The sequence below is a fragment of the Stenella coeruleoalba genome (assembly GCF_951394435.1).
Source record: "Stenella coeruleoalba genome assembly, chromosome: 1".
NCBI classification, from domain to species: domain Eukaryota; kingdom Metazoa; phylum Chordata; class Mammalia; order Artiodactyla; family Delphinidae; genus Stenella; species Stenella coeruleoalba.
In genome coordinates, this window is record NC_137169.1 from 20,850,491 (window position 1) to 20,874,254 (window position 23,764).

The 23,764-nt window shown below is 50.5% G+C and overlaps 2 protein-coding genes and 1 pseudogene across 3 annotated transcripts; 2 read left to right on the plus strand and 1 right to left on the minus strand.

Annotated features, from left to right (window-relative positions):
- The first annotated feature begins 2,056 nt into the window (after positions 1–2,056).
- NUDC (nuclear distribution C, dynein complex regulator) lies at positions 2,057–15,923 on the plus strand. Its single transcript, XM_079940330.1, has 9 exons — positions 2,057–2,243; positions 5,036–5,113; positions 12,167–12,370; positions 12,462–12,527; positions 13,330–13,449; positions 13,523–13,717; positions 14,936–15,019; positions 15,114–15,232; positions 15,666–15,923. The coding sequence occupies exons 1-9, from the start codon at positions 2,163–2,165 to the stop codon at positions 15,715–15,717; spliced, it is 999 nt and encodes a 332-aa protein (XP_079796456.1). The 5' UTR covers positions 2,057–2,162; the 3' UTR covers positions 15,718–15,923.
- Positions 3,048–3,982, plus strand: LOC307192000 (cytochrome c oxidase subunit 5B, mitochondrial-like; annotated as a pseudogene). The gene is made up of 2 exons: positions 3,048–3,063; positions 3,493–3,982. The product of its transcript is annotated as a cytochrome c oxidase subunit 5B, mitochondrial-like (transcript).
- A 2,505-nt stretch (positions 15,924–18,428) lies between the features above and the next one.
- KDF1 (keratinocyte differentiation factor 1) lies at positions 18,429–21,168 on the minus strand (the record flags this gene model as incomplete). Its single annotated transcript, XM_079942368.1, has 3 exons — positions 18,429–18,941; positions 19,498–19,572; positions 20,130–21,168. 3 exons carry the CDS (start codon positions 21,166–21,168, stop codon positions 18,859–18,861), a joined length of 1,197 nt encoding a protein of 398 aa, XP_079798494.1. The 3' UTR covers positions 18,429–18,858.
- Between the last annotated feature and the right edge of the window lie 2,596 nt (positions 21,169–23,764).

The following is a 23,764-nucleotide window of genomic DNA, read 5'->3' on the forward strand; positions in this document are numbered from 1 at the left end:
AGAGATCACCTACAGAGAAAGTATAGATAGAGGAAAAGAGGAGGGGATAAAGGACAGAGCTCCCAACAGTTATAAATCTGAGTAAGTCAGGACACTGAGAAAGAGTGTTAGTGAGGTGGGAAGAAAACCAGGTAAGTGTGGTGACATGGAAGCTCTATGAGTGTGCTAGGGCTGCCATAACAGACTATTACAGACTGAGTGATAAGCAACAGAAATTTATTTTCTTACAGTTCTCAGGGCTGGAAGTCCAAGATCAAGGTGTTGGCAGGTTTGCTTTCTCCTGAGGCTTTTCTCTTTGGCTTGCTGATAGCTGCCTCATATGGCCTTTCCTCTGCTTGCTTATGAGTCCCTGGGGTCTCTTCCTCTTCTCGTAAGGACACTAGTTATATTGGATTAGGGCCCCACCCTTACGAACTCCCTTAACCTTCATTACCTCTTTAAGTAGCCCTATCTCCAAAAGCAGTCACACTGGGAGTTAAGGTTTCAACATAGGAATTTGGGGGAAATACAGTTCCGTCCATAACAGAAGCCTAAGGAAAAAGAAAATTATTTCCAGAAGGAAGAAGGGGTCAACTGTGTCAAATGCAGGTAAGTCAAGTAAAGCAATAGTGGTCCACTGGCTTTGGCAATAAGTAGGTCATTGTAACCTTGGTCAGAGAATTAAAAAAAGACTAATTAGAGTAAATAAAAAAGAGATGGAAGGTGAGGAAGTGGAGAAACAAGCAATCTTTTCAAATTTTGCTGCGAAAGAGAACTGAAAATTGGGGTGGTAGGAGGAGAAGGTGGGGTCATAGAATAGTAAAAAAAGAAGTGACGGGCTTCCCTGGTGGCGCAGTGGTTAAGAATCCGCCTGCCAATGCAGGGGACACGGGTTTGAGCCCTGGTCCAGGAAGATTCCACATGCCGCGGAGCAATTAAGCCCGTGCACCACAACTACTGAGCCTGTGCGCCACAACTACTGAAGCCCGCGCATCTAGAGCCCATGCTCTGTAACAATAGAAGCCACTGCAATGAGAAGCACACACACCTCAACGAAGAGTAGCCCCCACTCGCCACAACTAGAGAAAGCCCATGCGCAGCAACGAAGACCCAACGCAGCCAAAAGTAAATACATAAATAAATTTATTTTAAAAAAAAGTGACATTGAATTGCGTTTATAAGTTGAAAGGGATGATCCAGAAGAAAGAAGATTGTGATGCAGGAGATTTAGAAAAGGATAATAAGAGTAGAATCCCTGAAAAGACTAAGATGATGAAATTCAATACAAAAGTAAAGTGGTTGGCCTTAGATGGCTGGGACCCGTCCCGCACATTAATTGAAGTGAACGTTGAATAAAGCACTCATCACATAATTTGCAGGGACCAGTTTAAAATGACAATGTGGAGTCTCTTGTTCAAAAATTATTGAGAATTTAAGAGGACTTCCCTGGCAGTCCAGCGGTTACGACTCCACGCTTCCACTGCGGGGGGGCAGGGGTTGGATCCCTGGCCGGGAAACTAGATCCCGCATGCCTCGGGGCCAAAAAAAAAAATTTTCAGGAGTTCAGCAGAAGAGCATTAACCCAAGCACAGAGCCCTTATAAGCTCGGGGACCCTTCAAATTTGTATGGAGTATGTGATGATGCCGGAGGTAGGCTGTCATTCGGGCAAGTCCCTTCTCCTTTCTGGGCCTCAATTGACTCATTGAAGGGTTAGAAGAGATGACTAAGAACACTTTCCACTTCACTGTTCTACAAGCTGGGAGGTCATTCCCATAGGAACAAAGTTCGTGCCTTTTTAGCTTCCAATCCCGCGGGAGTTGGGCCCAGGGCTTTCTGGAAGGCTCCATAAAAAGCGTCTGGTGACCATAGCAACTCACACCAAACTCAGGGGCCCTCGTCTCCGCCCACAGCTTCACTGACGAGCTCTTTGATTGGCTTAGCAAGTTGACCAATGGCCGGCGAAGCGGGCTGTTTGCCGCGCGGTCAATGGCTGCAGGCCGGAAGAGAGGCGGGAAGAGAGAACTAGCAGGCGGGCCTGGGCGGCGGGGCGTGTGCGTGTTTCCGGCTCCGCTGCGGAAGGCCGAGGACTAGAGCGGCTGGACCGGACGCGACCCTAAGGACCGGAGAGCGCGGGACGCGTGTGCGGAGCTCAGATTTCGGAGCGTGGCTAGCGGCCGGCACGATGGGTGGAGAGCAGGAGGAGGATCGGTTCGACGGCATGTTGCTGGCCATGGCGCAGCAGCACGAGGGCGGCGTGCAGGAGGTAACGGCCCGTGCGGCGTTGGCTCGGCCTGGCCCACCCGGGATGCCCCAGCCACGCTCTCTCCGCCCTTCTCTGCCTTCAAGGGCCGAGATACACCGCTGGGCCTCGCGAGCTTTGGGATTCCCCCCGCATTCTTACTGCACTCCAGCTTCCGGCCTGGCCTCCTTGCCTCAAGTCTTGCACTCGTATCAGTCATGGGACCCCGGGGCCCCTCAGTAGTTCCTGTCTTAGCAGCTCCGGCGTCCCTGCACCCGCCCCTGAAAAGACCCAGAGTCTTGGGATCTCTCCCCGCCCCCCACGCTTTTTCTCCCACATACTTCTGGCCCCGTTTCTTTTCTGCTGGCCGCTCCCGAAGAGCATCCTTCAGGATGAACTGTTCTAGACATTGAGATTTGCATGTACCAGGACTTGGAACGAGCGGAAGAATGTGTGCGGTGTGTGGGGGTGGGGTGGTGATGTTAACACGTGGTCTTTTTAGGGCTTGTATGAGGGAATAGGAGACCTGTGTTCACAATTGTTCTACACCACCTATCAGCTTGAGACCGTTCCACGTCTCCAGGCCTCAGTTTCTTTCTTTGAGACAGAGCTACGAATCCTTATTTCCTGAACTTGTAGGAGAGCAGTCTTGAAGTGAAGGACAGTGAGGAATTCTCAGTAATCAGGCTTGAACATTCAACAAGTATCTGTTGAGTGATTGATGTGTACAAGAACATAATTCATGCGTAGTGACCAGACCCAATAACACGTAGTGTATGAAGGATAAAAACCAACTAGTCGAGATTCTAGAGTTGGTTGTTTTGAACCATGGAAAGTTCAAAAGGTAGAAAAGCCTATCAAAATCAGTCTTTCTATAAAGAAACTGAAGGAACTTGCCCAAGATCATCCAAAAGGGTCCTGACCTAGAGGGGACCAGAATCCTTAGGCCAGTGTGTGCTTTCCACAGACCATTTCTGATTCTGTGTCTCTCTGGGGACAAGTTTTCATGGAGCTTTCCATTCCCATTCTCTCATTTAGGTGCCTGTGGTGACCAAGGACTCCTAAGCCCTTTGAGGTGGGAAGAGTGCTATTAATTTGGAGATGTGAAAGGCTCCCATCCCCCACCCCCCTAAATTGTTGACACAGTTGGATTTGGGAGTGAGTTCGTTTTTGAGTGAATTGAAAAAGTGTCTAGAAGCAGGAATTGAAACCATTGAGATAAATTCTAGCATCAGATTTAGAACCACTCACTTGGGTAAATAAAAGGGCTTAGTTGGCGTGAAGGCTTCAAGGTTACTGCGCGGAGCTGAAGCGCTGGCCACGCAGGCCCTGAGGGCCCGCGGTCCCAGCAGAGTCTCCGTGGTGCACTCTATGGCGTCTGGAGGTGGTGTTCCTACTGATGATGAGCAGGCCGCTGGGCTGGAGAGGGAGGTCATGCTGGCTGCACGCAGGGGCTAGACCCATACAATATGCTCGCCCCAAAGGCAGCCTCAGGTACCAAGGAAGACCCTAATTTAGTCCCCTCCATCACCAATATGCGGATAGTGGGCTGCATCTGTGAAGAAGACAACAGTGCTGTCATCTGGTTCTGGCTGCATAAAGGCGAGGCCCAGCGATGCCCTAGCTGTGGAACCCATTACACGCTGGTGCCCCACCAGCTGGCCCACTGAGCCCCTGCACTAACTCACTCAAAATGTAATGTAAAGTTTCTTCTTTCCAATAAAGACTAGCCATTACATTGGCTTCTCCTCCAAAAAAAAAAAGGGGCTTAGTTATATGTGCTAATCTTAGGTCACTACTAGGTCTTTTCATTCAGCAAAAATTTTATTGAGCATGTACTCTGAGTCAGATCTGGTGCTAGGCATTGGGGATGTAGACAAAGTCATGGTTCACAGTGCCTGCTTGTGAGGAGTTCACTCTCCCGCAGAGGGTCTCTTGCTCTGGGCGAGACACTGCTAAGCACCTCACCTCCATTACCTCCTTTGGTCCTCACAGAGGATCCTCACTTATATCCCTAGAAATAGGTCCTGCTGCTGGTTCTGTTTTGTGGAGTTAAGAAACTTTCCCAAGGCCACAGAGCTAATGTGTATCAGTCTGATACCCAGACCAATGCTCTTAAATGACTTGGCTGCACTGATAACCCAGCCAGAGTTAGTTGGTCTTAACCTTCTTTGTTTTTTTTGTTTTGTTTTGTTTTGCGGTACGCGGTCCTCTCACTGCTGTGGCCTCTCCTGTTGTGGAGCACAGGCTCCGGACGCACAGGCCCAGCGGCCATGGCTCACGGGCCCAGCCACTCCGCGGCATGTGGGATCCTCCCGGACCGGGGCACGAACCCATGTCCCCTGCATCGGCAGGCGGACTCTCAACCACTGCGCCACCAGGGAAGCCCCTTTAACCTTCTTTGAAGTGGCTTCATTTGTTCCCCTCCTCCTAGCTCTGCCCCAGTAACTCAGCCAGTGCCACTCTGGATGGGCTTTTTATTTTGTGGAGAGGAAAGCTGGATCCCAGGTGTTTCAAGCCCTGGATGCAGAGGAGTGTCCAATATCCTCAGGCTGCTTCTAGCACCACAAAAAATGTGGAACACATGTACACATGCACACAAGAAATGAGAAATCTGCCTTTCAGGTGATCTAGGTAAGGTTAGGCTAGGCTTCCTGGCAGAAGTGACTAAGTCAGGGCCTGTTTTCTCAGTGGGGAGGCTCGGGGCGAAACAGTCCAGTCCCAAGTTCCCTTCTAGACTAAGGAAGTTGGCTTCTGTGTAGGTGAGGGGCTCCCAATATGGCATCTCTACAGCTTTGGTCTTTGTCTTCTTTCAGCTCGTGAACACTTTCTTCAGCTTCCTTCGACGCAAAACAGACTTTTTCATTGGAGGAGAAGAGGGGATGGCAGAGAAGGTGAGTGTTGGTGACCACTGTCCCTTGGGCAGCTCTGTTTCTCCAGAAGAAGAGCTTACTTGGCCTTCCTTTGGCATAATAATAACCTATAGCAGAAGTAAAATGCCAAGGGCAAAGAGTTGGGGAAGGGAAGCAAGCTGTCATTTATTGAAGCCCCTCTCCTTGCCAAGTGCTTATCTGCCCTATCCCCATGGTCCTCTAGAAGTTTGAGAGGGGCAGATGTTACTATCCCCATTTACAAGTGAGGAAATTGGTCTGAGTTATGGGAGAGCCAGGGTTGTCCAAATATTTGAGCTGAGTTATGGGAGACCCAGGATTGGAGCCAGAGTCTGTTGTAAAACTGCCTTCTGCCCCTGACACCATGCTTTTTGGTTCCTTTTCCATTGAGGTTTTATCTAATTACCTAGCTGGGAGATGAGAGTAGGCAAATGTTAGAAATTGAGCTTAGAAGACAGAGATATAGGAAAACTCAAAGCCGGCTATCCCAGTCTTCCCAGATGCTGTAAGCAAAAGTTCAAGGATTTGAGAATTGCAGGGTTTAAAAAAAATTTTTTTTTAATTGAAATAGTTGATTTACAATCTTGTGTTAGTTTTCAGGTGTACAGAAAAGTGAGTCAGATATATATATATACACACACACACACATACAGGTATATATATATATATATATACTTTTTCAGATTCTTTTCCATTATAGGTTATTACAAGATACTGAATATAGTTCCCTGTGCTATACAGTAGGTTCGTTTTTTGTTTTTTTTTTTTTTTTGCGGTACGCGGGCCTCTCACTGTTGTGGCCTCTCCCGTTGCGGAGCACAGGCTCCGGATGCGCAGGCTCAGCGGCCACGGCTCACGGGCCCAGCTGCTCCGCGGCATGTGGGATCTTCCCGGACCGGGGCACGAACCTGCGTCCCCTGCATCGGCAGGCGGACTCTCAACCACTGCGCCACCAGGGAAGCCCCAGGTCCTTGTTTTTTATCTGTTTTATATACAGCAGTGTGTTAATCCCAAACTCCTGGATTATCCCTCTTCCCCTTTCCCCTTTGGTAACCATAAGTTTATTTTCTGTGTCCGTGAGTCTATTTCTGTTTTGTAAATAAATTCATTTGTATCACTTTTTAAGATTCCACATATGAGTGATATATGATATTTATCTTTCTCTGACTAACTTCAGTTAGTGTGATAATCTCTAGGTCCATCCATGGTGTTGGAAATGGCATTATTTCATTCCTTTTTATGGCTGAGTAATATTCCTCTGTGTGTGTGTGTGTGTGTGTGTGTGTGTGTGTGTGTGTCTGTGTGTGTGTGTCTGTGTGTGTGTGTCTGTGTGTCTGTGTGTGTACACCACATCTTCTTTATCCATTCCTCTGTTGATGGACATTTAGCTTGCTTCCATGTCTTGGCTATTGTAAACAGTTCTGCAGTGAACATTGGGGTGCATGTATCCTTGAAGACCATGTTTTTCTCTGGATATATGCCCAGGAGTGGGATTGTAGGATCATATGGTAGCTCTATTTTTAGTTTTTTAAGGAACCTCCATACTCTTCTCCATAGTGGCTGTATCAATTTGCATTTCCACCAGCAGTGTAGGAGGGTTCCCTTTTCTCCACACCCTCTCCAGCATTTATTATTTGTAGACTTTTTGATGATGGCCATCCTGACTGATGTGAGGTGATTCCTGAGAATTGTGTTTTGTGGTATGGGTTCTGATACCTTGAACATCTTCTAATTCCTTAGATTGTGATTATGTTTTTGAAGATTGGTAAATGATGTCACCTCACTGAACCGTGATTTTTATAACCTTGATATTTGTTTTCACTTAAATTTAAGAGACATAATAACAAGAAGGAGATATTTTGCAAACTGCTTTCTGTGGCTTCAGGTTTCTAACAAGCTGAAATGCTTGATAATGTGTCTTGATGGTCTGAGGCTACTCCGTTATAGACACTTTGGCCTGGAGTAGGAGTCCTGGGTTCTTGGTCTAGCTGTGTGGCCTGGTTGATTTCCCACCAATTCTCTGGTCCTTTTAATCTTCACATGTGTAAAATGGAAGAAGGAGGACTCACTGGCCTGTAGGGCCCTTTGTGGCTCAAATACTCTTTCTGTATTAGCACTAGCACCTCCCATTTTTCTGTGGGCCACGACCTTGTAATATCTGCATTCATTCATTTGTAAACTAATGTTTATTGAGCACTAAGCACTTTGCCTGTGTTAGCCACTATGACAGAGCCTTCAGGATTATAGAGGTGAATACAGACAATGGTCTTTGTTTTCATGGATCTCACAGTGTAGCCCCCTTACAAACCGCCCCCCCCCAAAAAAAAGACAATGAAGAAGTGATGGGTGTTAGGGCGGAAGTCCTGGGAGCATAAAATGGGGACTAACCTAGGTTGGGGGCTCAAGGAAGACTTGATGAGAAAGAGGTGCCTGAGGTGTGAAGGATGAGTAAGATAGCAGGCAGAAGGGAGAGAGATGAATAATATTGAGAAGTGGTGTCTCAGGTGTCACGGGATGATGGTGTCACTGCTGTGTACTGGATGTCTGCTGGTCCCTCTTAGACCTCGTTATGCTCCTTGGCTCTTTGTTCCCTTAGAGTCAGCTCTTTCCCAGGAGGTTGGTCCGACTCTCAGGCAGGCAGAAATCTGTCTAGCCTTCCTGCCTGGTCTCCATTTGTAACACCAGTAACTTCTTTGTATTGGGGACCTACTGTGCACCAGGCCACCAGATGCATCGTTTCCAAGTGCGTTGGTTAAGAACATGTTCTCTGGAGCTATAGGCAGATGTGAATGGATCCTGGCCTCCCCCTCTTCCTGCTTGACAGCTGTGTGTTGTTGGGTGAATCACTTTCTGAGCCTCATTTTTCTTCCCTGGAAGAGGGGATAATCTTTCCCTCACAGGGCTGTTTTAAGGATAAAAAGAGGTCATATAGTGTGGCTGGCACATGAGGATACAAGTTCACAGACCCTTTTTTTGGACCTCTTGGGACCAGATGTGTTTTGGCATTTAGAATTCATTGGATTTTAGGAGGCAATACAGTGCATATGTTGTACATTACGTATAGTACCCCAGTCCAGGGGTTGGAGCAGCATCATGTAATGAAACATTAATATTTCTACAGAGAAATGTGTATCAATATTTGTACCAAGTGGGAGATATGACTCCCACTGTAAATGACTGTAAATACCTTCATGCTACAAACTTAGAGAAATACAAAAATACTTTTAGTTTTTATAGCTTTGGGGCTAGGCATTATGGATTCGGATAAAGCCATAATGATCTAATCAGTATGTTATTGACATAGGAAGAGACGAATGGACTAGTGAAGCAGAATAGAGAATCCAGAAAAAGTCTAGCACGTATGAGGATTTAAGATGTGTCCCATAAGGTAGGTAATTCAGTTCAGTAGGCAAAGGACGATTTAATAATTCATGCTGCTACAACTGGCTACTGGTAAAAAAGCAAAACGTGTACCATACTGTACCATCTGTTTTACTCATATCTAAAAATAAATTGCAGATCAAGAAGAGCTTAGTAAGGAAAGCTGGGAAACTATGTATAACCTTGTGTGGAGGAGACCTTGCAAGGATAGAAACCTGGAAACTACAGAATAAAAGGTAGCTGTTTGCTTCTTCAAACATAGAACACATGTGTGGCAAAAGAGACGTAATGACATACGAAGTCAGTTGAAAAACAATAGATCTGGAAAAGATGCATTGCAGAGGACATAAAATTTAATAGCCAACTTAATATGCAGGTACTCTTGTAAATTGACAAGAAAAGGATAAACAGAAAAACGGGCAGTTCCATGAAGAACATGTGAAAAGATGCTTAAATTCAGTAGTAATCAAGGAAATGTAGGAGAAAGGAACAGTGAGATGCCCTTTTTTTTCTGGTCAAACTGACAAAAATATTTTTTTAAAAATTGCTTACAGGGATGTGGAAAAAAGGGTACTCTTCAGACATTGCTGGTAAAAGTGAATTATCATAGCTGTTTAAAAACTTTTTATTATAAAAGATGCTCAACATCACTAATCATTAGAGAAAGTCAAATGAAAATCACAAACGAGATGTCGTCACCTCACACCCATTAGGATGGCTTCTATCAAAACCCCAGAAAACACCAAGTGTTGGCAAGGATGTGGAGAAATTGGAACTCTGGTGCACTGTTGGTGGGAATGTAAAATGGTGCAGCTGCTGTGGAAAACTGTATGGCGGTTCCTCAAAAAATTAAAAATAGGGCTTCCTTGGTGGCGCAGTGGTTGAGAGTCCGCCTGCCGATGCAGGGGACGCGGGTTCGTGCCCCAGTCCGGGAGGATCCCACATGCCGCGGAGCAGCTGGGCCCGTGGACCGTGGCTGCTGGGCCTGTGCATCCGGAGCCTGTGCTCCGCGGCGGGAGAGGCCACAGCAGTGAGAGGCCCGCGTACAGCCAAAAAAAAAAAAAAAAATTAAAAATAGAACTATCATATGATCCAGCAATCCCACTTCTGGGTGTATACCCCCCCAGATTGAGAGCAGGGTCTTGAAGAGAGATTTGTACACCCATAGCAACACTGTTCATGATAGCCAAGAAGTGGAAGCAACCCAAGCGTTCATTGATGGATGAATAAACAAAATGTCATATATACACATAATATTATTCAGCCTTTTAAAGGAAGACAGATAAGAGCACATATTGAATGATTCCATTTATATGAAGTTCTAGAACAGGAGTGTGTCTTCTCCCTCAGATGTGTCCCCCCGCCCTATGGTCAGGTTCAGGACCTCATGCCTTTGGGTTTAGCTTAAATTTCCCTCTGGGGTCTCCCGGCCAGGCTGGTGGGAACCACCCTTTGCTCCCCTATCGCCCAGCCAAGGTCAGGGAGTGCTGTGTTCAGGTATGCCCACTTAGCAGTCTGGGGCTGTCTTTTAGAACTGGCCCAACCCTCCTTACCGCTTCCCCACTCTGCTGGTCTGTGGTTCCCAAAGATGTGTCCAGTGACAGAAGCTTGGCTCTGACAGCCTGCCAGTTGGTACTCCTGCGTAGGCTACGTGCTCCCAGCGATCTCTACCTGGGGCTGGGCCTGGGTAAAGCTGGTGGGAGGAGACTGGGAGGAGGGGGTCAGAGGCTGCTGTGATTGGCCTTGACTGTGCCTGGTGGTTCAGCTCTGCCCTCATCTAACCTCCAGGAGCTAGGAAAGAACAGGACGGAATGGGACGTAACATGATTCACTGGAGCTGGAAGAGGGGATGGCTCCACTCCTGCCTCCCCTTGGCCACTCATTGGCAGATGGCTGGAGTTCAAGGTCCTGATTAGGGACTTGGGACCAAGGCCCTGTGGTGGAACAGCCTCTGCTGGCGTAATTGTGCCATGACTGAGCCCTTCTGTTGAAGCAGAGTGGCCTTCAGGTGGCTCATTTCTTTCTTACACCTCATTTTGTTAAGCCATTTGGTTTGGGCGTTCTTTTGGTACCGTTTAACCTTGAAGAGTGTGGAGCTACTGCAGTAGCTGAGAACACCCATCCCTGCAGTGTGGTGTGAGGTTGGAGGTTTGAGGGTAAGAGGAGGAACTGGCCTCAAATGAATGAGAGGCCACAGGGCATTTGGCAGAACCCAGATCTGGGAGCCCATGGCTGACTCCAGTGACCCTGAGCCCCACGTGATTCCCCTCAGCTCTTGCAGATCCCTTTCTCCCTCCAGCTATGGCTCAGAGATTCTTGAAAGATGGTTTGTTGACCGCTGATCGTGTGGGGGGTGCCCTATGAGGCCTCCTCCAGGTGTGTGGGTTGACACAGAGTTGGGTTTCCTAAGTTGGGTAAATTCCTGAGCCTGCCAGAGGTGAAGAGGTGAAATTCAAGAGACACTTGAGCTGGTCCTGGAGGATGAGTAGGAGTTTGCCAGGCAACCTGGGAATTGGGGCAAGGATACTATAGGCAAAGAATAGCTATGTAAGACTGCTTTTAGAAATAATAAGATAGAAGCACAGAGAGATGACCTCAGGGTCACACAGGTAGGAGTAGACCAGGATCTCAAATGTAGGTGTGACTCTCACGTATGCACGAGAATTGGCCAGGAGGGCTTGTTAAAAATACAGATTGCTGGGTCATATCCCCAGAATTTCTGACGCAGTAGGTCTAGAGTGGGGCCTGAGACTTAGCATTTCTAACAAATTCTGGGTGACGCTGTTGCTGTGGGTCAGGGGAGCACACTCTGAGAGCAGCTGGTGTAAAACATGAGGTAGAACCATTTCTCCCATTGTATTTTCATAGCAGAGAAGGTGCTTCTCCCCACCTTCCACCAGCTGACACTGAGTTAGCCTCAGCCAGGTGACACATGTAATGAGAGCTGATGAAACTGGGGCTTAGAAAGTGTCAAAGTTGTTTACTTGTTCAAGGCCACAGAGCCAGACAGGTGGCAACAGTATTGGGGTTGCTGTTGGGCAACAGGAGGAGCCGCTAGCAGGATGTGCGTTGGAAGCATCCTGGGAAGGTTTCATGGGAGAGGTAGGATTTGAAATGGATAGCTTGCAGGCTGAGGAGAGGAGGAGACTACCTTTTCCCTTAAGAAAGGTCTCTGGCCTGAGAGCTGGGGAAAAGCTTCTCAGAGGGGCTGAGGCTGGAGCTCTGCTTCTAACAGCTTCACTCCACAATGAAGGACTTTTCAGAGCACTTATCGTTTGGTCTGCACAACATCCCTGTGAGGTAGGGACTCATCCTTGCTGATAAGGAATCTGAAGCTCTTAACAGGTTAAGTAATTTGCCAAAAATACAACAGCTAGTGCGTGACAAAGCCTGGATCAGAATGCAGGCTGTCCAGCTTCAGTGTTGAGTCTTAGTCCCTGGACTGCCTTGTTTTTTTTAAAGTGGTCGCTGTTTGTTGAAGCAGATTCTTTGCAGGTATTCTTACTACAACTCAATGGTATAGGTGTGTATTAAATCCCATTTTGTAGATGTGGAAACTGAGGTTCTGAGTGCAGTGCCTTGCCCAGGCACTTAGCAAATAGAGATAGGACTGGCCTCATGTCTTGGGACATGTCCCGTCCCCTGATGCCTCATTGCCTTCTCTTCCTTCCTCAGCTTATCACACAGACCTTCAACCACCACAACCAGCTGGCACAGAAGGCCAGGCGGGAGAAGAGAGCTCAGCAGGAGACTGAGCGGCGGGAGAAAGCGGAGCGGGCAGCCAGGCTGGCCAAGGAGGCCAAGTCAGAGACCTCTGGGCCCCAGATCAAGGAACTGACTGATGAGGAGGCCGAGAGGCTGCAGCTGGAAATTGACCAAGTAGGAGTGGGCTTCTCTCCCCTGCCCCCCTGATCCCCATTGGCACTAGAAGTGGGTGCCCTCTTGCCAAATGTTTTGCCCTTTGCCACAGAAAAAGGATGCAGAGAGTCATGAAGCCCAGCTCAAGAACGGCAGTCTCGGCTCACCAGGGAAGCAGGTGAGATGGACTAGGGCTGCTCAGGACTAGCAGGGGGCTTGGGAACTTCCGGGGACTCTTCAGCCTTTCCGTTTCTCTGGAAAGCCTTCCCCTTCCCCACCCCACCCCTCCTTAGCTTTGGGAATCCTCCCCATACTTCAAGATTCCACACTGGACCAAAGTGGGTTAAAAAAAAAAAAACCCACTGGCTTTAAGCCTTGGCAGGAAAGCCCAAGAGCCAGGGAGGGCAGTGCCTGTACAGGCGCCATTTGGGTGGGCTTGGGTCCGTGGGCCCAGCCTGGCCCTTCATGGTGGATTACTCTGACACACCTGGGGCATGTTCCCCTCAGGGCTCCTCCCATTGACTTGAGTCCAGCTTCCCACATAATCCTTGGGGCACTCATTTGGCTTTGCAGAAGTTCTGGTCTGAGACTAGGGTCTCAACCCTAGAGACACAGAAAAAAGAAGTTGATCATTTGTCAGCCTGGTTTTATTTTAGAACAGCCCTACTGATGGCCACCTCATGACCTGTTCTGTGCTGGGCTTTCTTCCTAAGTCCTTTGGCTTGAACTGCCAGCTGGGTGGGTCCCGTGGGTCCATCTCTGACTGTCACCGTCCCCCAGCTGTCACACGGTCTAGCAGTCTGAGCTCAGGCAGAGATCAGAACAGGTTTTACCTCTGGCTCCTAGTGGGCCGTGGACTGGGCAGGGGCCAGGTCTGTACTGTTCTGTGGCTGTATGCCCAGTGCCAGCCCTGGGCCTGGCCCAGTGGGGTTCAGTCTAGGTCTGTCAAGTAAGTAGCTGAGCACCCCAACTGTGAGCAGGAGGCTGAGGAGGCTGAGGAGGAGGAGGACGAGAAGGACAAAGGGAAGCTGAAGCCCAATTTCGGCAATGGGGCGGACCTGCCCAGTTACCGCTGGACCCAGACCCTGTCGGAGCTGGACGTGAGTGCAGGGGCTGGGGCTGAGGGGAGGGAGCCAGCCCGGGGCCCCTCCTGACAGCTCCTGCCCCGTGCAGCTGGCAGTGCCCGTCCCCGTGAACTTCCGGCTGAAGGGGAAGGACGTGGTGGTGGACATCCAGCGGAGGCGCCTCCGGGTGGGGCTCAAGGGGCAGCCGGCGATCGTGGACGGGGAGCTTTACAACGAGGTGAAGGTGGAGGAGAGCTCGTGGCTCATCGAGGACGGCAAGGTGGTGACGGTGCATCTGGAGAAGGTGCGAGAAGCCCCGTCTCCTGGCCTGTGTTGTGACTTAGGGAGGGGGGCTGCTCATGAACTCGGAGACCGTGCTGGGGGCCTGATGGACATACCTTTTTTAATGCCCACAACGAGACTTTTAAAGTAGGTCTGTCTAGTTTTAGAGTCAGGAAAAGGGTAGCTCAGAGATTTGCCCAGGCTTTTGCTTCTAGGAGGAGGTGGAGTTGGGATCAGGACTGTCCTTAGTACCAAAGCCTTTTCCTTTCCATTAGGTTTGTACATGCATTCAATTCAACAAATACTTGAACATCTACTACGTGCCAGAGACTGTTCTAAGCACTGGAGAGAGAACAGTGAACAACACGTAGAAAACTGTGCCCTGAGGAAGCCTATGTTCCCTCCCTTACACCCTCAGAGAGCTGGGATTACAGACACCAGTAAATGAATGTGGTCTCTGTAAAGTGCCAGGGGTCCAAGGAAGGCATCCATGGCACATACCACCTGACCCAGCCTACCTGACTGGCCTTGGCTGCCTCTGTGCCCTTGCACTTGCACTTCCTCCCACCTGGAATGTCCTTCCCTGCTTTTTAATGTGGTTTACTGCATGTTCTTAAAGGCCTAGCCCATCCATGTATTGCTCTGACCTCTCCCTCCATGCTGGATGAATATCTCCCTCTGTACTTTTTTTTGGGTATAAATTTATTTTATTTATTTATTTATTATTTTTTGGCTGCGCTGGGTCTTCATTACTGCACATGGGGCTTCTCTAGTTGCGGCCAGTGGGGGCTACTCTTCATTGCGGTGCATGGGCTTCTCATTGCGGTGGCTTCTCTCGTTGCGGAGCACGGGCCCTAGGCGCCCGGGCTTCAGTAGTTGTGGTGCATGGGCTTAGTTGCTCCGGGGCATGTGGATCTTCCCGGACCAGGGATCGAACCCGTGTCCGCTGCATTGGCAGGCGGATTCTTAACCACTGTGCCACCAGGGAAGTCCTCCTTCTGTACTTTATTCTTTCCGTTATCATGCTGATTTGTGACTGTCTCCGTGTCTGTCTCCCCCAGCCACTGGGGAGGGCAGAGGTCTTGTTCATTTGCACCCTAGGTCCCAGTACAGGCCTTCGCAGGTCCCCAGTGCAGGATGTGGTTGGGAGAGAGTTTGGTTCTGGAAGGGTTGGGTGGTGGTTCCCAGGGCACAGAGCAAGCCACCACCCATCCCCCGGTGGTCCTCCTCTTCCTCTCAGATCAACAAGATGGAGTGGTGGAGCCGTTTGGTGTCCAGTGACCCCGAGATCAATACCAAGAAGATCAATCCTGAGAACTCCAAGGTGAGCCCTGGCCGGTTGGGGAGCTTCGGTTGGGAGGTGAGGGGCCTAGGTGGCCCCAGAGCTTCACCCATCCCTGTCAATGCCTGCCCCCCAGCTGTCAGACCTGGACAGTGAGACCCGCAGCATGGTGGAGAAGATGATGTACGACCAGAGACAGAAGTCCATGGGGCTGCCCACCTCAGATGAGCAGAAGAAACAGGAGATTCTGAAGAAGTGAGCAACTGAGAGATGGGGGTTTGGGGAAGGTGTCTGGGGCTTGTACCTGGGTGACAGCAACGAGTGTGTACTGAGCGGAACACAGGAGCTGCCCTGCCCCTTCCAGGATGAGCCAGCCAAGTTTATGGCTTTGTAGCCTTGGCTTGCCTCCCGTAATCACTTGGTGAGGTCATCTTGAGGGCAAGGCCACCTCAGGGTAGGAAGGGGTAACAGGCGGTCATTGTCACCGGCAGAAAAACAGTGCCAGTGTTGGCACCTCAGCTTTCAGCCTCAGGTCCTCAAATGGGCCTTAGAGAGAGTCCTTGGGGCCTGGCTCCAAGTTGCTCAGCGTTCTAAAGGGTTTAGACCTCATGTGGGGAGCTAAGAGAAAGGGACTAATGTGGGGGAGAGGGATGGCCTGTTTCACCTTCTTCCTACTTTCCCTCCCCAGGTTCATGGATCAACATCCAGAGATGGACTTTTCCAAGGCCAAATTCAACTAGCCCGTGTTTGCCTCCCTGAACTCTTGGGGCTGAACTCCCAGCTACCCACCTTCCTTTCCCACCCTTCCCTGGGACTTGTGGGCCTCAGGGCTGGGGCAGGCGTGGGGCTGACCCACACACAGGTCTGAGGGCATCATGGGAAAAGGGCTGGGGCCTTGGGGGTGTCTTGTTTCATTTGGCCTGCTGTTACACATTAAAACTATTTACCCAATTCCACCTGTGTCCTCTCTTCCCTCTGGCCTTTCCCTGGGGGACAGGCCTCTTATGGCTGCTGCTGGGATCTGGGGGCTTATCTTCTAGCCCAGGTTCTGCCATGTGATCAAGGGCAAGTCCTTGCCCCTCCCTGGGGCTCAGTTTCTCATTACTTAAATGGAGGATTTAAACAAGGCTTTTAGTCTGTGTATGATTCTGAGCAAAAGTGGCCAAAGGGACCAGAACATATGTCAGATTCTCACAGGGGCCCATGACTCAGCAAAGTTTAAGACCAGCCCGGCTTGATTCCATTTTCATCCCTAAGACAATTTCCCACAGCAATGCGTCTGTCCTCTAGCCCTGGAGCGAGTGTTTCTGAAACTACACTCTTATTTCCCAGGGGCAGAGAAGCAGCAAAGGCTGGGGAGCCGCCCAGGCCTCAGATTGGCTGTGTGTGTGGTGGGGATCTGGCCGGGAAGGCAGGGTGAAGCCCAGTGGAGCCTATTGTGTGTCTCTGACCTGGACCTCTGCAGATTTTAGGGCTTCACAGTGAGCCACCAAGGGAGTGCCAGGGCTGGAGAGGTGTTCCCTTCGGTCCACATCCAGCCACCAGAGCTGACCCTTTGGTGGGAGAGTACAGGTCACAGCGCAGGGTGCCACAGAGGTCATGGTTACAGCAAGAATGTCTAGGTTGGCTTGGCCAGGGTGCTACGCTCTGTGGGCTGTGGGTGACCCCTGAATTTCTGGAACACAGCATGTCTGTCCTTTTGGCATTTCAGAATAGCTTGTTAAAGATTTAAAGAAGGTATGCAGTGTTTGGCTTTGTCTGTTTACCAAACTTATAAACCCTCTTTTCCAGGAATGCCAGTAGTAGTTCCCAAGGCTAAGCTTGGAAAATTGTGCTCTCGGGCCAAGGCTAAGATGGAAGGACTATGGCATCATTCTCCTACTGTGTCCAGCAATATCCCTGGGCTTCAGTACCCTGTGGTCATTTTTTCTTTTCTTTCTTTATTGGATGCATTGGGTCTTCGTTGCTGCGCGTGGGCTTTCTCTAGTTGCGGTGCGCGGGCTTCTCATTGCGGTGGCTTCTCTTACCGCGGAGCACAGGCTCTAGGCGTGTAGGCTTCAGTAGTTGTGGCGTGCGGGCTTAGTTGCTCTGTGGCATGTGGGATCTTCCCCGACCAGGGCTCGAACCCATGTCCTCTGCATTGGCAGGCGGACTCTTAACCACTGCGCCACCAGGGAAGTCCCACGGTCATTTTCTTTACCTTTTTTTTTTTGGCCATGCCATGTGGCATGGCATATGAAATCTTAGTTCCCCGACTAGGGATCGAACTCATGCCCCCTGCAGTAGAAATGCAGAATCCTAACCACTGATCACCAGGGAATTCCCGGCCTGTGGTCATTTTCAATCGCAGAGGCCTTGACCTGGAAGAGACAGCAGAGCCTAAGGAAAGGGGCCAGTTTTATCACTGGTACTGGGCCCTGAGGTCATGGCCACAAGGGACCATCCTGTGTGTCCAATAGGAAACTGAACAGACAAGTACAGTTTGTCCAGTCACTTTCCAAAGGGTGCCCATGAGGGCAATAGAAGGTCGGGGGTGGGGGCGCTGCAGGTGAAGTGGGGCAGTGAGGGATCCTGGACACCTAGCTTATCATCAGTCAAGACTGGGCTGCTGGGCCTGCTCCGGTCTCACTGAGAGAACAAACACATCCCTGTGTGTGAGGAGTAGCCAAGTAAGGTCCTTCTGAACCCAGCTGGGCTCTGATGTCCAAACGGGGGGAGCCTGCTTCTACCCCAAGCAGGTCAGCTTGCCAGCTTGGGGGCACAACTGCCAAGAGGCCAGCTTCCGGATACAGAGCCACAGTTACTAGCTGCATGACCCACTCAATTCCTTGACACCTCTGAGCGCCAGCACCTGTGAAAGAATGACCCGCACTCCTGGGAGTGCTGAGCAGACACCCGTGACCCTGAGTGCTGTCCGCACCAGGGGGAGGTGGAGGGAGCAGCAGGTCTGAGGTGGGGTGGGCTGACACGTGCTCCGGGATTTGCGGAAACTGCAGGGATGGCCAGAAGCAGGCCAGCCTACAGGCAGTGAATTGGGGCAACAGAGGGAGTCCAGGCAGGCCTGCCTAGAAGGACCTCTCAACAATGACAGAAACCACTTGGTCAACCCTTCTCAGGCACAGACACTGTGACTGGCTCTATCTCCTAGAACTCACCGTGAGCCTGAGAGATGGGCATCACTGCTCTCAGTTTAGCCTTCTGACCTCAACCCCACGACACTAAGCCAGGCTGGATACTCTATGCTGTCTCCTGCTCCGGGCAGCAGTCAGGCAAATGGGACGGAAAGGACAGTATCACAGTCAAGATGAGCAGACAGATGTCTATTAAGTTTTGTACTATAGTCACGTTAGCATGTAGAACATCAGCCGGGAACCTAACTGCTCAACAGGACGTAACGTGGATTGGGCACTGCCCACAGAATTCCCGAGGCCCTGCCTGCCCCCAGACCCCATCCATTTAAGACAAGCTTCTTTTACCTGTTACCTTCCCTCCCAGCTGTCCTGGGGAGGGGGAGGTTTGCATGATTGGTTATGGGGTGTATGTTACAGGGGGAGCATGTTATGGGGGCAGAGTCAGGATCCAGTTCCAGAAATTAACCCCTCAGTCTTCGCTTTCCATGACCTAGGCTTCCTGAAGACTGTGGGCAGGAAGGAACAGACCCAGGCGGGGGTCAGGCCAGCGGAGGACCCGGGGGATGTGGGCACCGTGGCCCAGTGAAATGCATGTGGTCCAGGAACCAGTCAGCCAAGGCAGGAGGAGCCAGAGTGGGCACTGCTTCTGGGCTCATGGCCTCCCTCCCACAAAGAGGGTTCTGGTCTCTCTCTTCATGCAATAGATGTGCTTCTCTCAGAAGGGGTTGCAGCTCCTGGGCCCAGTGCGGGTTAGCAGTAGACCTGGAGCAGGGGTGCCCCTGAAGAGTCTGTGTCGGTGCCCTGGAAGGATGAGTCGTGGCTGGCTTGGTATCCTGAGGGGAAAGGGAGCAGGAAACAGAGGCTCAGAGATGGGGAGGGGCTCATGCAAGTCCCTCAGGCAGGGAGAAACCTGTTGAGAAGGAGCAGAGGGGGACTCGAGCCTGGGTCGGTCTGATCCTGGCTGGGTGATCCACTCAGTTTCTTGACCTCTCTGAACCCCAGTCTCGCTCTCTGAAGGGTGATGACCCTGCTCCCAGGGCTTGTAAAAGCCAAGAGGATAGCAGTAGAAACCACACATGGTGCCTTCTCAGCACCAATGGATGGCCCCCCTCACCCGCCCTCCACTTTCCTCTCCAGTGACCTGGGTTTAGATGCAGGTTCTGGGCACCTGCCCCCCTCCCCTCTGGTTCAGGGGCATCCCCCTGAATCTCTCCCAGCTGAACCTTTAAGCCAGTTTGCAGGACTGGGATGGGGTATAAGGCTGCTCAGGCTTCTCGTCCCTTTCTGATCCCATCCTCACCCACCCCAGGAGGAAGCTGGGAGAGGGACAGGTGGGGGGCTGCTAGGGCAGTCCCCTCTCCTCTCCACACTTTCATGTCAGGACCAAACCTGGGGTTCCATAAGGCCTCAGCTTCCTGGCGATGGCATCTGCGGTCGTCTCCTGGGAGATCTGCACTGTGAGTTCTAGGGAGGGAACATGAAGGGGCAGTGGTCATTATCACATCCTTTCAACCCTATTCCCCACTTCTTCCCCCAGCCCATTGAGAGAGGGGCCATTCACCCTTGGGCTGGGCTAGGGAAACGATGTTTAAAACAAAGACGGAGGGAGAGAGAGAGAGAGAGAGAGAGAGGGAGAGAGAGAGAGAGAGAGAGAAAGAGAGAGTGAGTGAGTGAGTGAGTGAGAGAGAGTGTGTGTGTGTGTGTGTGTCTGTTGGTCTGTCTGTGCAGGGATGAGTGGGTGGATAGGGGTTTTGGTTAGGCCAGGCCAGGTCAGAGGTCCAAATTCGCATGGGTTCCTGGGTCCTTTTAACTAGGCTAGCTGGTTGGGCCTGAAAGCTACTCTGGCAGGTGGCAGCAGGGGACAAAGAACCTGTTAGGGGATGTAGAAGAGTGGAGAAAAAGGAGGAGGAAGAGCTGGGACTGGCTGAGGGGGGACCCACAGTGGCCAAAGACCCCAGTGCAACCCCCCCTGTCCAGAGCCTCCTCTACTCTGCCCCTCAGCCCTGTGGGGCCCCACCTACCATCCTGGCTGAGCCCTGAGCCCACCATGGTCTCATGGCCACTGTCAGGGGCAGGGGCAGCAGAGGCAGCCACCCTGGTTGAGCGCCCCTCTGTGGTCTGCGGGCGGGCACGGCTCTTTCGGGTACTGATGCGAATGATGCCGCGTACCAGGCGGCCCTCAGCGTCCTGCTCATCCAGGTGGTAGTCCTGGGTGATGCTGCTGATAAGGTCCGATATCTTACTGGTCTTCTCCAGGAACACAGTGTCTGAGGTGCACTTGGCCAGCTCGTCGATCTGGTGTACGCTGAACAGCTCTGTCAGCTTCTTGAAGATGAGCACATCGATCTCTCGGCTGGACATGGAGCCACTGCCTATCTCGGGCAGGTCCAGGTCCGACTCGTGGAAGGAGTAGTACTCCTCAGAGCCTCGGGGACTGCTGGCAAGGGTGCTGGGCAGGCTGTGCCGCGTGGGTGGGGGGTCGGCCAGTGGCTCCTTGCAGCAGGAGTCCGCGTCCAGGGCTGGGGAGGTGGTGCTGCGGTAGGGATACACAGGAATGCCTTTGAGCTTGACGTCAGGGTAGCTGAAGCTGCTCCCCATGGCCGACTTGAGCCGATGGCCGTCCCGCCGGCTGGGGGGGGCACGGTCAGGGCTGGGGGGCACTCCGTTGTGCTCCTTGACCCAGCTGGCTTCAGCAGCCCCTTCAGGGGAGTCCCCAGCGGGCAAGCAGGGGCTGCAGCCCCGCACACAGGCTCCACAGCGCTGGAGGCAATCCCGGCAGCGGCGGAAGCAGAAGGCAGCCCGGCACCAGTCCCACACCCAGGGTCGCCAGAGCAGGCAGCAGGCTGGGGGCTCAGCAGCCTGCTCAGCAGAGCCAGAGATGAAGGTAAGGCTCTCGGGTCCATGGTGGCCAGGGTCCTTGGGGTCTGGCCTACGGGTGCGGCGGCTCGGTGGGGCCCAGGATGGCTCGTCATATGTCTCCAGGCATAGCTCCGTTGGCCGCTCCCAGGGTCCCAAGCGTGGGGGCCCAGATGATGGGCGGGGGTGTCCAGGGCGGGGCATGGCTCACCGCATGGTTTGCCGTAGCCAGGCACCTGTGGGGGAGAGGCCAGGAAGGAGTCAGGATCAGAGGTCAGCGGCGAGCTCTTGCGCTATGACCTGAGGAGCTTCAGACTTCTGGTTTCTGAGAGCTCTGTGATGTGGATGGGCCCAAGTATGCCCACGAGCCCTGTCTAGTATCCCCTTGCTCCCCAGAGAGGAAGCTCTCTCTGTGGTCTAACTATGTATCAGAATCTCCTGGGACGTCACACCCGTTGGGATGGTTACTATTAAAAACAGAAATGACAGACATTGGAGAAGAATGGAGAAGTTGGAACCCTTGTGCATTGCTGGTGGGAATACAGAGTGGTATGGCTGCTGTGGAAAACAGTGTGGAGTTTCCTCGAAAAGTTAAACATAAAATTACCATCTGATCCAGCAATATCACTTCTGCGTATATACTCAAAATGATTGAAACCAGGCACTCAACATATTGGTGCACCAATGTTCACAGCAGCATTATTCACAATAGGCAGAGGTGGAAACAACCCAAATGTTCATTGATGGATGAATGAATAAACAAAATGTGGTCTATACACACAATGGAATATTATTCAGCCCTAAAAAGGAATGAAATTCTGATACACGCTATAACATTGATAAGCCTTGAGACGTTACGCTACATGAAATAAGCCTGACACCAAAGGACAAATATTGTATGGTCCCACTTATATGAAATATCTAGAACAGTCAAATTCACAGAGACAGAAAGTAGACTGGTAGTTGCTGGAGATGGGGGAGAACGGAAAGTTAGTATATAACGGGTAGAGTTCCAGTTTGGGAAGATGAAAAAGTTCTAGAGATGGATGGTGGTGATGGTTACACAACAGTGTGAATGTGTTTAACGTCACAGGACTATAACGTTAAAATTACTTAAAAAAATTAAAATGGTAAATTTTATGCATATTTTACCATATAAAAAGAAAAATCTCCTGGGATCTCACTTTCTGGGCAATGGTCTCCCTGAGTTTCTTCCCACTGTTGGTAAGCCCAGCAGCACAGAGCCTCTGAGCCTGCTCAACAAATGCCTTTCCATTGACTTGCTACAGAACCTGATCATTACCACCTTCCCTTTCTTCCCCTCCTCTTTCAAATCAGACATGGGAATCAACAGGTCCCCGGTCAATGTTTCAGTATGGCTCAGATTTGCTCTCCTATCAACATTTAACATCAAGCACTGTTTTGCTTCCTTTGACTAGACGAGAAAGCCAAGCCTCAAAATACATCTTCTTTCCCTTTTCGACTTGGTTGCTAGCAAGCTCAGAGCTAAGATTTCACTGAACCTGGCCCTGTGTTAGGTACAGAAGAACCAAAAATGAATGAACTATAGGCGCTGTTCCTGTGATTCACACATGGTTTTGTAGGGAAAACAGATGCTTAAAAGCTCATGAGCTGGAACGCGTAGGATATATGGGGCATCATGGGAGGAAACAACTCTGCCTGTGGGAACATTACGTAGTGATGTACTTGGGAGGGTCCTTGATCACATGTAGGGGTGTGCTGGGGAGTTACTATCCTTAGCCTGGATTTTCTGAGACATTAATCTTTTAACTTTTTATTTATCCCTGATTTAATGGCACTAGTGTCCTAGAGCTGGTGATGTGAAAGGAACCTGGGACTGGGCATCAGGATATCTGTATCCTAGTCCCATTTCTGGCTCTAATAGGCAATGTGCTTTGGGCAAATCGATGCTACCTCCCTAAACTGGCCTACCACCATCTCTCACCCACATACTGTCAAGGCCCCCATTCTGGCCACCTCTACTCCCTTCTACTTATGGCAGCCAGGGACAATTTAAAACAACAACAACAACAACAAAACACAAATCTGGAGAAACTTGGCAGACACTACTTATCAAATGATCAAAGTTAACATTATTAATAATGGGACAAACTGACATGATGTGTCTCCTGATACTATGCACTAAAATGGACACAGCGTCGCTTATGGAGTAGTCCTGCCAAAAATGTATAACCTGAATGTAATCATGAAGAAATATCAGACAAGCCCAAGTTAAGGGACATGACTCTAAATGGACTGTGTGATCCTGAATTGAATCCTGGATCACAAGGAGAAATTGGATAATTGGTAAAATTTAAAAATAGACTGTATATTATTTAATAGTATTACGTCAATGTTAAATTTCCAATGTTAAATTCAATGTTAAATAAGACAATGTTCTTATTCTTAGGCAACATATACTGAAGCATTTTGGGGTAAAGAAGCATGATGCCTGCAACCTAACCTCAAATGGTTCCCCCCAAAACAGAAGGTGTATGTGTGTAGACAGAGAAAAGGAGGGAATGTTAGCCATGGTGAATGCGGATGAGGAGGATACAGGAATTCTTTAACTATTCCTGCAACTCTTCAACCCATTCCCCCAGCCCCGCTTGGTTCTTCTCCAAGGACACTCCAGAACCTCAAGTCAGATGGGAGCCCCTCTCCCCACAGCATTCTGCTGGGCTCTTGGTCAGCTGAGTTGGCTTTGAACCAATTGTTTGAAGATAAGCCTATATGACCCCGAGGGGCAGGGACTGTGTCTGATTCCTTTCTGCATCAG